We start from the raw sequence: 18,043 nt of genomic DNA, 5'->3' as shown, positions 1-18,043 counted from the left end.
GTCACCTCATCTTTGTTTTTTTTATATATATATATATACTATAATATATATATATATATATATATATATATATATATATATATATATATATATATATTTGGTCTTTAAATATGTCTGCCTTGTGTCTGTATGTGTGGATGGATATGTGCGTGTGTGCGAGTGTATACCTGTCCTTTTTTCCCCCTAAGGTAAGTCTTTCCGCTCCCGGGATTGGAATGACTCCTTACCCTCTCCTTTAAAACCCACTTCCTTTCGTCTTCCCCTCTCCTTACCTCTTTCCTGATGAGGCAACAGTTTGTTGCGAAAGCTTGAATTTTGTGTGTGTGTTTGTGTTTGTTTGTGTGTCTATCGACCTGCCAGCGCTTTTGTTCGGTAAGTCACCTCATCTTTGTTTTTTTATATATATATATATATATATAATAGAGGGAAATATTCCACGTGGAAAAATATATCTAAAAAGAAAGATGATGAAACTTACCAAACAAAAGCGCTGGCAGGTCGATAGACACACAAACAAACACAAACATACACACAAAATTCTAGCTTTCGCAACCAATGGTTGCCTCGTCAGGAAAGAGGGAAGGAGAAGGAAAGACAAAAGGATATGGGTTTTAAGGGAGAGGGTAAGGAGTCATTCCAATCCCGGGAGCGGAAAGACTTACCTTAGGGGGAAAAAAGGACAGGTATACACTCGCACACACACACATATCCATCCACACATACATGGATATGTGTGTGTGTGCGCGAGTGTATACCTGTCCTTTTTTCCCCCTAAGGTAAGTCTTTCCGCTCCCGGGATTGGAATGACTCCTTACCCTCTCCCTTAAAACCCATATCCTTTTGTCTTTCCTTCTCCTTCCCTCTTTCCCTGACGAGGCAACCATTGGTTGCGAAAGCTAGAATTTTGTGTGTATGTTTGTGTTTGTTTGTGTGTCTATCGACCTGCCAGCGCTTTTGTTTGGTAAGTTTCATCATCTTTCTTTTTAGGATATATATATATATATATATATATATATATATATATATATATATATATATATATATATATATATATATATATATATAAAAAAACAAAGATGATGTGACTTACCAAACGAAAGCACTGGCACGTCGATAGGACACACAAACAAACACAAACATATACACAAAATTCAAGCTTTCGCAACAAACTGTTGCCTCATCAGGAAAGAGGGAAAGACGAAAGGATGTGGGTTTTAAGGGAGAGGGTAAGGAGTCATTCCAATCAATATATATTGGGCAGATCTGTGCCCAAACTCTTTGCGTTTACAAATGTCTGCTTGTGTCTGTGTCATGTGCGTTGGATATGGGTGTGTGTGCGAGTGTATACCTGTCCTTTTTTCCCCCCTAAGGTAAGTCTTCTGCTCCCGGGATGGAATGACTCCTTACCCTCTCCCTTAAAACCCACATCCTTTCGTCTTTCCCTCTCCTTCCCTCTTCCCTGATGAAGCAAGCCGTTGATTGCGAAAGCTTGAATTTTGTGTGTATATTTGTCTTTGTTTGTGTGTCTATCGACATCCCCGCACTTTTATTTGGTAAGTCACATCATCTTGTTTTTAGATATATTTTTCCCACGTGGAATGTTTCCCTCTATTATATACAGGGCTATTACAAATGATTGAAGCGATTTCATAAAATCACTGTAGCTCCATTCATTGACATATGGTCACGACACACTGCAGATATGTAGAAAAACTCATAAAGTTTTGTTCGGCTGAAGTCACACTTCAGGTTTCTGCCACCCAGAGCGCTCGAGAGCGCAGTGAGGACAAAATGGCGACAGGAGCCGAGAAAGCGTATGTCGTGCTTGAAATGCACTCACATCAGTCTGTCATAACAGTGCAATGACACTTCAGGATGAAGTTGAAGGAAAGATCCACCAACTGCTAACTCCATTCGGTGATGGTATGCGCAGTTTAAAGCTTCTGGATTGCCCCTGTAAGGGGAAATCAACGGGTCAGCCTGCAGTGAGCGAAGAAACGGTTGAACGCGTGCGGGCAAGTTTCACGCGTAGCCCAAGGAAGTCGACGAATAAAGCAAGCAGGGAGCTAAACGTACCACAGGATGGTGCTCCACCGCACTTCCATCATGATGTTCGGCATTTTTTAAACAGGAGATTGGAAACCGATGGAACGGTCGTGGTGGGGATCATGATCAGCAATTCATGTCATGGCCTCCACACTCTCCCAACTTAACCCCATGCAATTTTCTTTCTGTGGGGTTTATGAAAGATTCAGTGTTTAAACCTCCTCTACCAAGAAACGTGCCAGAACTGCGAGCTCACATCAACAATGCTTTCGAACTCATTGATGGGGACATGCTGCGCCGAGTGTGGGAGGAACTTGATTATCGGCTTGATGTCTGCCGAATCACTAAAGGGGCACATATTGAACATTTTGTGAATGCCTAAAAAAACTTTTTGAGTTTTTGTATGTGTGTGCAAAGCATTGTGAAAATATCTCAAATAATAAAGTTATTGTAGAGCTGTGAAATCGCTTCAATCATTTGCAAACGGATATCAACTGCGTTTTTAAAATACCAACCCCCATTTTTTGTTACATATTCGTGTAGTATGTAAAGAAATATGAATTTTTTAGTTGGACCACTTTTTTTCCTTTGTGATAGATGGCACTGTAATAGTCACAAATGTATGAGTATGTGGTATCACGAAACATTGTGCCAGTGTGGGCGGTATTTGCTTTGTGATACATTACCCGTGTTAAAATTGTGGAAAAGGTTGATATCGTGTTGATGTATGGCTATTGTGATCAAAATGCCCAACGGGCATGTGCTATGTATACTGCTTGATATCCTGGACGACATCGTCCAAGTGTCTGGACCGTTCGTTGGATAGTTACGTTATTTAAGGGAACAGGAAATGTTTAGCCACATGTGGCACATCAACCATGACCTGCAACAAATGATGATGCCCAAATAGGTGTTTCAGCTGCTGTTGTGGCTAATCTGCAGATCAGTAGCAGACAAATTGCGCAAGAATCGGGAATCTCAAAAACGTCGGTGTTGAGAACGCTACATCAACATCGATTGCAACTGTACCATATTTCTATGCACCAGGAATTGCATTGTGATGACTTTGAACATCATGTACAGTTCTGCCACTGGACACAAGAGAAATTACAGGATGATTACAGGTTTTTTTGCATGCATTCTCGTATGTAACAATGAAGTGTCATTCACCAACAGCGGTAACGTAAACCGGCATAATATGCACTATTGGGCAACGGAAAATCCATTATGGCTGTGACAAGTGGAACATCAGTGACCTTGGTGGGTATACACTCGCACACACACACATATCCATCCACACATATACAGACACCATATATATATATATATATATATATATATATAATGGAAGGAAACATTCCACGTGGGAAAAATTATATATAAAAACAAAGATGAGGTGACTTACCGAACAAAAGCGCTGGCAGGTCGATAGACACACAAACAAACACAAACACACACACAAAATTCAAGCTTTCGCAACAAACTGTTGCCCTCTCCTTACCTCTTTCCTGATGAGGCAACAGTTTGTTGCGAAAGCTTGAATTTTGTGTGTGTGTTTGTGTTTGTTTGTGTGTCTATCGACCTGCCAGCGCTTTTGTTCGGTAAGTCACCTCATCTTTGTTTTTATATATATATATATATATATATATATATATATATAATAGAGGGAAACATTCCACGCGGGAAAAATATATTTAAAAACAAAGATGATGTGACTTATCATACGAAAGCGCTGGCAGGTCGATAGAAACACAAACAGACACATACATACACACAAAATTCAAGCTTTCGCAACAAACTGTTGCCTCATCAGGAAAGAGGGAAGGAGAGGGAAAGACAAAAGGAAGTGGGTTTTAAGGGAGAGGGTAAGGCGTCATTCCAAACCCAGGTGCGGAAAGACTTACCTTAGGGGGAAAAAAGGACGGGTATACACTCGCACACACACACACACACATATCCATCCACACATATACAGACACCATATATATATATATATATATATATATATATATATATATATATATATATATATGTGTGGATGGATATGTGTGTGTGTGCGAGTGTATACCCGTCCTTTTTTCCCCCTAAGGTAAGTCTTTCCGCTCCCGGGATTGGAATGACTCCTTACCCTCTCTCTTAAAACCCACATCCTTTCGTCTTTCCCTCTCCTTCCCTCTTTCCTGATGAGGCAACAGTTTGTTGCGAAAGCTTGAATTTTGTGTGTATGTTTGTGTTTGTTTGTGAGTCTGTCGCCCTGCCAGCACTTTCATTTGGTAAGTCACATCATCTTTGTATATATATATATATATATATGTGTGTGTGTGTGTGTGTGTGTGTGCGGATGGATATGTGTGTGTGTGCGAGTGTATACCTGTCCTTTTTTCCCCCTAAGGTAAGTCTTTCCGCTCCCGGGATTGGAATGACTCCTTACCCTCTCCCTTAAAACCCACATCCTTTCATCTTTCCCTCTCCTTCCCTCTTTCCTGACGAAGCAACCATTGGTTGCAAAAGCTAGAATTTTGTGTGTATGTATGTGTTTGTTTGTTTTTCTATCGACCTGCCAGCACTTTCGTATGGTAAGTCACATCATCTTTGTATATATATATATATATATATATATATATATATATATATATATATATATATATATACTACTATGTTAAAAATTGTTTAATGTTTGATTATGAAACTGAAAACAGCTAAAGTTAAAACCCAGCAGAGTATATATACATTGACATAGGTATGCTCTGGTCTTCCACAACAAAACTAAAAAATTACAGACAAAATAAAAATTTTAATATGGTAATGGAGTGCCTAAAATAAAAAAAAGTTATTTAATTTATGAAGCTCTCTATTATAATATATGTAGAAATAACAGTCATCTAGGACTAAAAAACAAATGTAATAGAAAATTGTCAATTATGGTGTAAGCAACTAATATTAAGCTGTTACTTCATCTATTTTTTGAGTGATAAAGTCCACAAAATGTAAATTATTATTAATAATAAAGAAATCAAATCAGATAATTAAAACTTCATTCTGAAATTCAATGACCAGCAACAAAACAGCAGCATTAGCATCAGCTGCAACATCAGCAAAAATAACTTATCAAAAAACTTTCACCACAACATGTACCAGAGGCACCTTGCCCATTGGCTGTGATTTCATTCTCCTTATCTGAGCATGATCATATGGAATGGAGAGAGGTTGCCATACAGTTATGTCAGCACCTCACAACAGTGTGTGTCTCAGGCACTAATTGCCACCATTGAACCATTGATAGTTTCTGATCTGGTGTGATGCACAAGCTCTGATGTTAGTCTAGTACTGTGAATTGTGAGTGGTTGTAGTGTCTAAGTGTTTTCATTTCCAACATTGGAAAGTCCAGGTTGGAGGATCAACAATATTATGAAACAGATAAACTGCTACTCACCATTAAGCTGTCACATTGAGATGCAGGCAGGCACAATGAAAAGATCGAGGTAAGTAAACACACACACACACACACACACACACACACACACACATTAACCCAAGCACATCTCATGCACACATGACCGCTACTTCCGACCAGAGCTGCCAGAGATAGCAGTCATGTATGTGTCAGGTGTGCTTGCTTGTGTGAATTTGTGTGTGTTTTCTTTTCAGAAGAATTCTAGGGCCAGAAGATAAAAGTGTAGCAGTCTTTTTGTTGTGCCTGTCTGTAGTTCAGTGTGTCATCTTTACGGTGAGTAGCAACCTATCATTTTCACAAGATTGTTGTTTTCCTTTCTTTGGTTTCAAGAAACAACAATGCCAATCTTCTGGGCAGTGATTTAACAAACTGAAACATGTGAGTCAAAATTGATGTTTCATTTACGGTGCACAGACCCTTATGTGAGCAGCATCAGGCTGTGCAATGTATGATGTACTTGATCTGCATAAGTGTGCTGAAGTGATCAAATTTGACAATCTGTCACTTAAGCAAGTCCTCAAAATTGCTTGATCAAAAAACCCATATCAGAAGGCAACAGCATTCACATCATATGTATAGCAAAACCAAGTAACTGACATACGTTCATTCACCTTCCCAACATGGCATGCTGTATCTTTCTGATCTGAACATCAGAGAAGAGTATACTACTACTGCCATGATGCCTCCTGTACTGCTTGTGTTCATGACAAAACATTAGTCTATCACAGTAGCAGCAGAAATTTTGCACAGTCCATGCAACAGTTGCAGATGCTTGCAATACATGTGATGCACACAGTGGGAGTATCGAAGAGATAAGGCAGAATACCACTACTGCCAGTCAACATGTTCCTTTTCAGAGAGAGATTGGAGCAACAACATTGCAACAGTGACATACTGGTAGTAGTAATGTGTCCCACTCTTGAAATTCACCACAGAGGAATCACATATGTGCTATCAGCAGATACAATGTTGGACGTCTACCACATCAAGACAAGTTATGTCCTGACTCAGCCCCAACCAGATAAAATTTCTTTGAGCACTGAGGCAATCATCCCACCAATGTACCAGGTTGAAGATATCTGTTTAGCAAAATGCCACATCCTGCTGCATGAAGAAGTCCATAACTGCATGCTGCACATCCTTGTCTGATGGAATTGTCGACCCTTCAAGGCCTTTTTTAAGGGACTGAAAGTGTCAAAATCACATGGGGAGAAACCACAACTATAGGACAGTGTCTTACACTTGAGTTGGCATAACTTCTGCATTACAACATTTGTGACATACGGATTTGCATTATCATGAAGCAGCACCTTGCCCACAATGGTGTTTTTTGACAGACGTGCTGCCTTACACAGTCTTCATTCTCCGATGGGTGTATACCAGCATTTGTCCTTCAGTAGCCAAGAAAAGAGTAACAGCACACTGGTCCTGTTTGGGTGCATTTGGTAATAACATCACCTTACTTCATGTTTCTGCATTTACAAAATGCATGTCAGAAAGACACAAATGCAACACCAACCCCTTGCCTACATGCTGGTGCCTATATTTCCACATCAAATTTGCACTAAACAGCATATATGCTGCAGGAACACTCAAGTTGAAAATTTTGATTGTCCTTTATTTGTCAGAGGTTACAATGGAACTCATGGTACTATGAATTTTTGGAATGATCCACATAGAAAGTATAACAGACATGTTCTAATGCATAAATGACACAACTGCTCACTAAGTACATTTGCTGATTGCTACAAGAAACTAGTTGCAGAATTGATAACAATGTCATACAATATTAGTTACTAGGGCGACCACTTAATTACTGTACAGGGTTTGTCGCAGGAGTGACCACTGAAGAGCACTGTAAATAATACAACACTCAGGTGACCACTGCACTCAATAACATGTCCTACCATAGAAGCAACCAATAATGCACTACATAAACCATTGCTCAGATGACCATTGAAACCACAGCATATACCATCACACAAGTGACCACTATTGGTACTAGACAATCTGTCACTCAGGTGATCGCTGAAATCATGACACCATCACAGCACACATAATGAACTGGTACATTCTACCCTTTGTCTGTGTGAATATGCATTATATGCATGTCCAGAGAAGTTGTAGTAGTGGTGACACATCTGAAAACTCTGCTTCATAATCCTACAGGAACCTCCTAAATTTGGAATGCAGTGGGGTGGAAATACTTTTGATATAAATTGGACACCAAACTCACAGCCTCTATCACTGGGATCTGCTTTATATTTATTTTTAGGTAGGCTGATGCACCTGTACACAGACCCCGCCCCCCTCCAGCAAGCGAATCAGGCTGGCAAGTGCACTTGTCACCCAGAAGAGGATTGAAGGTCTTGCATTGGTGGTTGTGTTGACTGGGAAGATGGTGGCAGTCCAGGGGGTGGTTGTGTGGTTGTGGTGGTGGTGGTGAGGCCATTTGAGTGGAGTGTGTAAAGTTGGGCCCAGACATAAAGGTGTAGGCCAACGTTATACAGTAAAGTAACACCATCTGGGTGTTCCTATTGATGGCAAACTCCATGATATGGTGACCTCATCTAACAATCATATGAAGACCAAAGTATGGAGGCTGGAGATCAGGCTAGATCCAATTAATCTGGACCATCATGTGCATGGAAGTGGTCATATCTTTATGAATATAGGAAGGTAGGGTACCATGTTGAGAGCTGGATTGAGGACACATGTTTGCAACATGGGAGCACAGCCCATCCAAGAAGGTCAGTAGGTGAGAGGCAGAAGTGGTGGCAGAGGCCTCAACAAATTCTCCAGGTGTCCAAAACGCTCACTATAGAACAGCTCAGCCACTGGGGCACTGATGTACATACATCTTGAAACTCCTGTGGAGCTCGAGAAGGATGATGAGGAGTACAGCTGTCCATGCTGTGCTGTGGCAAAGGAGAGCAGTCTTCAAAGTGTGATGCTGTCACTTGCCCATACCATTACTGGTTGAATGGTATGCAGTGGTGTAATGACAGAGAGTGCCACAGAGTTGGGCAAGCTCACTGAACAGCTGGAATTCAAACTGTTCTCTGCAATCCATGGTGATGTGGAGTGGGGAAGCAAAATGAGCAATCCATGTACTCACAAATGCTCACGCCACAGTTTCAGATGAGATGTAAGGAATTTTTATCACCTCTGGCCAGCATGTGAAATGACCGATGATAGTTAAAAGATACCACTGGCTGCCAGATATGGGGAGAGGGCTGACAATGTCAATATAGACATGGCTCCCTGCAACCTCTGGGAAATCACCAACGCGAGTATGGACATGCCAGACAACTGACAAGCAACACTGCAGAGAGCTCAGGTGTAACTGTCTGAGCTGATGCCAGGGCACACATAGCGGCTGGTAACAAGCCTGGTGTGGCATTAACACCAGGTTGCATGGGTTGTGGATGCTGCCAAAAGGCCTGCCAGTGGAAGGTGGTGGTAGGAAAGGTCATGGCTTGCCGGTGGAGGAGTCACACAACAGTTTTATGTCCGTGCCAAGGATAGAGACACACTCCAGTCTAAAGCCAATGTTTAGGTCCTGGCAATAAGACTTCAGCTCTGTACTGACCTCTTGTGCTGCACTGAGTGCAGAAACTGATGCAACCAGTGAACAGACAATGGGAACCAATATTATCCATTCTAGGGATGTGCTGAATTTTGTACATTGAACTGAGAGATATATTCCAATTGGCAGAATTGAGATGGTGAGTAGTGATTGTTGGTCTGAATGAAAGGCATTGTGATGAGTTTGTGGTCCGGAAGTATGACAACGTTCCTGACATCCAGTGGTCGGTGAAAGTAGTGGATTGCCTCGTAGGTGGCAAGCAGGTCCCTGTCACAGATACTTCACTGGCATTGTGTACACATGAGCTTCTTCGAAAAGAAAGCCAACAGTTGTCAGGAACCACCGCTGTGTTGCTGCAAGACTGCACCTAAGGCTTGCTGGCTGGCATTGATCACCAGTGCCAATTGGGTGTCATGTTCTGGGCGAGCCAGAAGTACGGCATGACTAATGCTGTTCTTAGCAGTAGTGAAGATAGTGTCCAATTTAAAGAATGGGAATGTTGCTCTTAGGACCAGCAAGAGCATCTGCCAGCATCTCTTGAATAGAGGCTGTGCTGGGGAGAAGAGGCTGTGCTCAGGAGAGCACAAGTTCAGCATTCCAAGGAACCAGCGGAGTTCACGAAAAGTTTGTGGACATTGAATTTCCTGAATAGCCTGAACTTTTGGAGTGTCATCTGGGAGACACCAAAGATGCATTTGGATGGATTAATAATAACCCAAAATTATTTAGCCATTGAAATGCTGCTGTCAGTGTTCACAGTGCTGCTGCACTATGTCATAGAAAAAGGTGAAGCAAAAGGGCAGGTAATGTAGCATGCCATGGATGAATTGCTGCCATATCTGTGCAGTATTTCAGAGATCAAATGCCATGTAAACTGATTTGAATAGGCTAAAGGGTGTGGTGATGTATGTCATTTGGATATCTACTGTGGCAACTGGTATAGACACTGAACACTGAAATGCCACTGAGGTCATGTGTGAAGGCTTGGGACCAGATATCTGTCCAGGATGGAGCATGTATCATGAGCACAATAGTCACTGCCAGCTTGTCAGGATGCATCTTCCTTCAGTACGAGGTGGAAAGGAGAGAATCAGGGGCTGCCCAAATGGTGAATGACATCATGATATTATTCTTAAAGAAACCTCAAATTTAGCTTTAGCAGCAGCAAGTCACTCCAATGTGAGGTACTGCGACCTCCTGAAAAGTGGAGGAGCAGGCACAGTATGGATATGATGGATTACACTGTGCCATATGTCTTGTGGTGCTACAAGTGGGTGTGCAATTGGTGGGAAATTGTTGAGATGGTCCTGGTATTGTCCAGATGGTCCTGGTACTGTCCAGTGACAACAGCACGGGTGAGCTTCAATACAAAGTTTTGCTCAACATGGTGGAAGACAACTGTTGAGTGATCAGAGTCCTTGTTCATGAGACAAGAACTGGCAATATCAGGGAAGAACTGAAAATGTAAAAAGTCAGCACCAATAGTTGGATTTCTGATGTCTGTGATGGTGAATTTTCAGCTGAAGGTGCAGTGCAGTCCTAGGTCCAATAACATCAGGTAGGCTCCATGGGTGGTGATGGATGAAATGTTGGCAGCTACCTGCTGAAATGGTGTTTTCGGTTGACACCCAGGGAGCAGTGTGCATGGATGAACATACAGGTCAGACCCAGTTTCAAAGAGGAAGTGTTGGCCAGACATTGTCTACAAGAATTCTGAAGCAGCAAGCCATCCATATGCACTTACCCATGGATACCACTGGCATTTACATGGGTTGCACAGAGGGGGGGCACTGGGAAGCTTGCTTGCCAAACGTGCACTGATACAAACACATAGTGGGTGGGTCTTCAGCATGATGATGTACATGAATGTGCTGACAAGGATATGGCAGTGAGGAAGTAGCAGCTGGCTGAGCACGAAGTGCAGGCACTTGAGCTGTGATGGTTTCGATCTGGACTGAAAGCACCTGAAATCCTGGCTGGCCGTGGAGGAAAACAACGTATCCTTTTTTGTTGTGACATCACATGCTTTCATCCACTACTTTGATTGCTGTTTTTTCCAGATATGAACTAGTAGTTCTGTGTCTTATCCACAGTAACAAACTGATTCAGAAAGTCAATTGAATTCTCACTAAAGATTGATGTGTGATTTGTTTTGCATTTGGACCAGCATTTAACAAATACAGCACCTACCTTGACAAAGGCTTCTCATAGATAATTCACTGAGTAACATTCACCTCATTCTTTTGCAGAATGTGCCTAAAGTCTTAGTTATTGTATATCCTAAATCCAGCATCACACTGTGCACATTCATCTGTGGTTAGTCTTGTAACATTCTTTACATGGACTATTTTCAAGAGAACTGGAGCCATTTTTTGAAACTGAAGGAGTAATACTCTTTGGTTTCCCTTTGACAATAGAGTTAGGCACTTCTGCTTTTGCTTTGCTACATTCAGTTTCACTTCCTGTCTCATTTGTGAGTGACTTGACACTAATTTTGATGCAGCTAACACCCTTTACATATGACTAGAATTTCTTAGGGTTTTGAGAAAGATCTTTCAAAAATACAGTAGGCTTCCTGGATTACTCTCTTGAGAGCCCAAAGCATTTCATTCTCATGTCTATACCTATAGTTCTCTGCTTTGTTTTACAGCTATCATTGGTAGTCCCTGTTTCTTTAGGAGTTTCTTTACAGTGACTGTAAATCTTTGAGGGTCTCCCCCATCACAAACTGTTCTCCTGAGTACATATGTATAAAGCACATGGTCAATTATTCTTTTAAACTTTATCCATAGTTTTCTACCTGCTGCAGTATTGAGCTATAAGTTTCAAGTTCCTCATTGAGATATGACACTATGACTCCTTTTTCTAATTTACTGAACATATAAATCTTTCAGCTTGTTTTAGTTGCACTTTGTCTGTGGTAATCATTGTAGTTACAACTGTCTCATGATAATTGATATCAGTTTTGATGTGGCCATCATCAAATAGGTCAGGTCTGTTTGTTGCCATTAGATCTATTATATTTACATCATGAATGGATGTTACGAAACATCTATTCTAAGTAGTTTTAGGAGAAGGCATTTTGCAATGTTTCACAGAATGTTATGTCCACCACTAGCAAAACTGTAAATATCCCAACTGATTATTGTACGATGAAAGTCTCCTCTGATAATTATACTACTAGTGAACTGAAGTTTTCTCTACAGTTTTTGGTAACATTAGTGGTGGCTGACAGAATGATTTAGTTATAATTTTATGCCCACATCTGATACTTACGATTACTCACAAAATCTAGCATGTACCTTCAATTTTTACTGTGGTGTATTTGAGCTTCTTGTATACATTACTTCCATTTCCCATTAATCTGTCTTTTCAATGTATGCTTCAATTTTCCCCAAAAATATCACTGCTGTCAATTTTAGGTTTTAACCAGCTTTCTGTATGTAGTATTATTTGAGCTTCACGCCTTTTTAGGAGCACTTCAAACACTGGCACTTTGTGGTGAATGCTTTGGCAGTTGATTATTAGACTGTAATACTCTTGTGCGCATGTGTGGTGGTGGTGGAGGAATTGGGGGAGGGAGGGGAGAGGCGCGGAGGTCAGTCATTACTTTGGATCTTATACTAATACCTCCATGTCTCCCACAGCTATCATAATCTGGACTGAATGGAGAGTCACCTAACTAAAAGCCTAGTGTGCACCCCACATACAGTCAGCTACTTGGGTAGCAGTCTCTGATGTGTAGTGTACACATCAACCCTATGTTGCAAGTCCAGGAATTCAGTCTAACTTGTCACAGAAAAATTGCAGTCTCAGGTTCAAACGTTCCACTCAACTTTCAACCAGGAGGTCATCATCTATTCTTGGGCTAATGCTGTAGACTATGAGCTTTATTGAAACTCTGTGAACTAGGGTGTTTTTCTCACCCTTCTCTGTTAGTCACTGGGATGATTCAAGTATGATCTTGGACCCCAGATGACAGGCATCATTTGTCCCAATGTCCACCACAATTTTCAGCTAAACACATCCTGTTTCCTCAGTGGTTGCGAAACTGCCTCTTCACTGTATTGAATAAGGCTCCCAGATATACACGCTGAGGGCACATGACATTTCTTCCCATTCCTTGCTGCCATTTTGCTAAGGGTACCATTAATTGCTGTACATTTTAACTGCTAACAATTAATAGACCCCTTACCCTTTTCTGTTTGCCTTCACTTTACATGTGGCTCAGCATGTGTCCCAATGGGTGAAGTGACACTCACTGGCTCAGTTTCATTTTCGGTGGAAGACAGCACCTCAAATCTGTTGGTTGAGGGAACTGAGTTCTCGGTTGTCCCTGTCTCCCATGTATAGGATGCCTTGACCTACCATAGACAAGCCGCTTGCAGTCAAGTGGATGTGTATTGATAAATCCTATATTTCATGAAGAAGAGACAGTATCCACAGGAGAGGATAGTACCTCTGTTACAGAACTCTTGGTAGCCTATCCAACACATCAATTTACAGCATCTTCCAGTCACTTGACAGCACATAGGATGATTTTCAGGTGTTTACCTACATCAACAAATTCTTCCTGTGCCTGAGAACAGCATGCACAGTGGAACTGCATTTTGACTGGTGCAATATTTTACAGAACACAAAACAAATAATTGTGAACTAAGTCTGCTGATTTTTTTGTTAATTTGTATTATCAGCAGCCCTTTAGAACTGAAACAGTTAACAGCCAAAATGTGATAGCTATTATGACAGCCGAATAGCTTGGCACAATAAATAGTGCTTCTGTGAAATATTTTTCAGGTTATGGATGCTAACAAATTCAATAATAGCATTAATTTATGACAATTTCAGATGATACACACTCCTGTTGAAAGAGAGAACTAGTACAAATTGATATGTTGGTTATTTACAGTAACTATAAGTCACAGATGCTCATTTATACTAAATAGGTTGTGCACAACACTCACCACTACCGAAAATTCTCAAAAATATACAACTGGAAGTGTCCAAAATTCTTAAAAATATACCTTTTCACATTAATATATAATTAAATTAGGGAATGATTGTTTTGAATCAAGATATTATGGCCAAAAGCTTCTAAAAAGTACAAATTAAGTGTAAGATTTCCATAGCTCTCACAAATATGAAAGATTATGTGAAATAGAATGTTAAGAGTCTCAAATTTCATCTCAAAATTATCTGACACACACAGTCTCTCACAAAGAAGAATTTGGAAGTCAATGTATGTATATGTAAATAAATGTGCAAACTGCAAGTGTTTTTACTTAGCTGTATTTATGACACCTTCACTGGAATGCCAAAGAAGAACACTGCAGTGTCAGTTTATCACAATCGAAATTTCGAAAACTGTGGAGCACTAAAAGAACACAACCTATGCTAGTGGCAGCTAATAGTGTACGACTTTGATTTTATTTACATTGGCATAAGTATCCCAAACAAAGGGTGTTATCCTAGTACAATTATGTAGGCTATCTACTTGACCGAAACACAAACAATTTGGCTATTATGAAAAGCTGTGTAACAAAATATTCCACAGATAAAATTAATCTCTATGTGTCACTTGTGCAGTTATGAAACTGCAACTGGAGACCTCTCTTGTTCAATCTCACTAATCTGGCTTTGAACAATGAAGATCCCTTTGTGGTTTGTAGTTACACCAACAGTCAACTATGATTTTAATAATCACTCTGGTTTACATTTGTTACATTGTTAAAATTTCTGGTGCCATATTTTTGCTGGAGACTTTGAAAATAAATTTCACAAATTTACTGACTATACCTTAGATATGCTTGAAATGTGTAACAGTCCCACATATTTTCATCAGGTAATGCAGGATCTCTTTTTCCATTTTTGTATCTAGCTTGTACTGCATTGTTACATAAGTGAACAGACTCATGGAAGTTCTTGAGGCTAAATGGCTGGGAACAAAATCGAAGATAGCTTTCTCTAAAAACAGAGAATAAAATAAATAAATAACAAACATTTCAGTGTCACCATGAAGAATTTATCAATCAGTGAAACATTTCTGTGTAACATACTTACTTATACATCCATACCACAAGTGGGTGAGTTGATGTTACCAAAAACCACTGTCGTATGTCAAATTTTGTTTTATATATCAATAAAGGACGTTCTGTGAGAAATGTAAACATATACATTATTAATTTTAAAAACCATGGTTAGTAATAGCATTCAAACTTTGCAAGATACCACTTAAAGAAATGATGACATCTCTTTTAATTACTAAACAAGGACTAATTACTAGCAATGAACTACAGACACAATCTGAAAGTGGGCAAGTTCACACTTAAGTGATTTCTACTGTGCATAAACAAAGTTGTTTTGTGTGCTTTTACCACCTTGCTTGATGTTTGCTTAAACAAATGATCTGTATAAAGTTTATGATCTGATGGTTTAATGAAACAATGTTAAGATTTTGTTTCTCATCTCTGTGAATACCTTGTAGTTATCGGTAGGAAACTTTATTGCTGTTATATCAAAACAAAATTAGCTACATTCCAGTGGTACTGAAACAACTTCCCAATGAAAACTCACTGCATACAGTAATGACAAAACATTTTGTGAGTTTTATGCATTAATACTCACATTGCCTGGAAGCTGCTATTTATATTTGCTTCCGTGCCATGAGATGTATATTTTCTGTCTTTTTAAATAACTTTCCCATTCAAGACATCATATTTATCGGCACTTCTCAATAAACTGAATATTCATCTGAATACCTCTTATACATCCATTTCAGATTCTAGCCATATGTAATTGCTCATAATAAAGGGTTTTTGGAAGTGCTTACTTTTTAAACATTTGAAATATTTAATGCATAAAAGTGCAACAGATATTTCACATACAAAACATTGTTATAAACTTGCTAATTTTATGACGTGATTCTTATTTTGGAAAAATCCACTATATTTGTGAGTCTAATATGTTTAAGAATATTACAACTGTTTCAGAAAACTGCAATTTTATGTGTTGATATCCTTACCATGGATAGAAACTGATAAATACTTTCTTGATTATATTTGTTTTGTAAATAAATCCGCCTTTTCCTGCTGCCACTTATTTTATTTATCACAGATGTGTTTCACCTTTTACTGGTTCTAAGCCATCATTAGTGGGATCTATAATGATACAGTTTTGTTAGTTTTAGATTATTAAACAGTTCACATTATGATTTTTTATGTAAAAAAGTAATTACTTACGATTTGCTGATCTACGTTTTCTCTCATCTGGTCTGTAGGTCACACTACCACTGTATTACTGCCATATAAGCACAGCTTTGCATTTTGACCTTCTTCACACTGTTTGTCATGTTTCTCCTCCTTTTTGTGGTGAGCTCTTGTTCTTTTGCACCTTGATATAACCATTTCACTGGACACTGCTTTTCACACTGTAAATATTGCAACTCAATTACATGTTTCCTCCTCTTTGGCATGTCTACCTACTTGTTGCCAACCTCATGAAGTATATGTTCAACAAGACTAACTTCTATTCGTGATGTTTATACCTTGTGTGTGTATGAGAGAGAAGAGAGCTGAAAAGGTTTTTTTTCCCTTGGGTGGGGGTGGGGGGAGGTTGGTGGTTTGAATTGTATGGTGTTGTACTAGCTGTTAGCGACTGGTTGAAAGCTTAGTTGACAGCTGATTTGACTTTTTGTTTCACTATTCTGTGGAGGGGTTCATGGATAAGTGATTGTAAAGATGTTTGGTGGTATTATTATTATACTGGATAGTATTATTAATCTTCTTTGGGAGCATTATTATATTATTTTATCTATTAGTGTAAATAATGAATTGCTTGGCATGTGACCTTGATCATACAATAGGGTTTTCCTTTCTGCATAGCATATACAACAGACTATTCTGCACAAAAATACGCCCAACACTGACAAAAAATGGGTGCATATACCAGAAAGCAAGTATATATCAACTACAGTGTAACACTTGTGAAGTCGAGATACACAGGGATAAACAGGAACAACATTTGATGTCAGATACAAAGAACACATTAGAGACTGCAAATATGGGACAAATCACTCCACATTTTGCAGAACACCTAAGAGAACATGACCACAAACCAACCACTAGAGAACATGACATGAAAATAATTAGAGTCAACAGTAAAAAACACCTCCTAACACTGCAAGAAAATTTCCACATACAGAAAACCAAAGCAGAAAGGAAAGCCCTGTTGAATGATCAAGTACACATCGCAAGCAATTCATTATTTACACTAACAGATAAAATAATAGAATAACACTCCCAAAGAGGATTAATATAATAATACTATCCAATACAATAATAATACCACCAAACCTCTTTACACTCACTTATCCATGAACCTCTCCACAGAATAGTGAAACAAAAAGTCAAATCTAAGCTTTCAACCAGTCGCTAACAGCTAGTACAACACCATACAATCCAAACAAACACTCCCCCCCCCCCCAAAAAAAAAAAAAAAAAAAAAAAAAAAAAAAAAAAAAAAAAAAAAAAAAAAAACCCCACACACACACACACAAGGTATAAACATCATGAAGTTAGTCTTGAACATATACTTCGTGATGTTGAAACATTTTGGAGGAAACACGTAATGGAGTTGCAATATTTATGGTGTGATAAGCAGTGTCCAATGAAATAGTTATATCGAGGGTCAAAAGAACAATAGTTCACCACAAAAATGAGGAGAACCATGGTGAACAGTATGAAGAAGGTCAGAACACAAAGTTGTGCTTATACAGCAGTAATAAAGTGGTAGTGCAACTTCCAGACCAGATGAGAGAAAACGCAGATCAGAAAATCATAAGAATTAGGTTTTTTACATAAAAAATCATGATGTGAACTGTTTAATCATCTAAAACTAACAAAACTGTATGGTTATAGATCCCACTGATGATGCCTTAGAACAAGAAAAAGGCAAAA

General features: G+C 39.3%; 1 protein-coding gene across 1 annotated transcript in view; it reads right to left on the bottom strand.

Moving 5' to 3' along the window:
* Positions 1-18,043, bottom strand: part of LOC124777331 (tubulin glycylase 3A-like) — a 166,580-nt gene that overhangs the window by 42,544 nt on the left and 105,993 nt on the right. The window contains exons 7-8 of the mRNA XM_047252692.1: positions 15,150-15,240; positions 14,886-15,053 (exon numbers count right to left, since the gene is read on the bottom strand). Of these exons, the coding sequence (XP_047108648.1) occupies positions 14,886-15,053; positions 15,150-15,240 (259 nt within the window). The remainder of the gene's footprint in view (positions 1-14,885; positions 15,054-15,149; positions 15,241-18,043) is intronic.

Source organism: Schistocerca piceifrons, chromosome 2 (genome assembly GCF_021461385.2).
Source record: "Schistocerca piceifrons isolate TAMUIC-IGC-003096 chromosome 2, iqSchPice1.1, whole genome shotgun sequence".
NCBI lineage: Eukaryota > Metazoa > Arthropoda > Insecta > Orthoptera > Acrididae > Schistocerca > Schistocerca piceifrons.
This window is presented reverse-complemented; position numbering and strand designations above follow the sequence as displayed.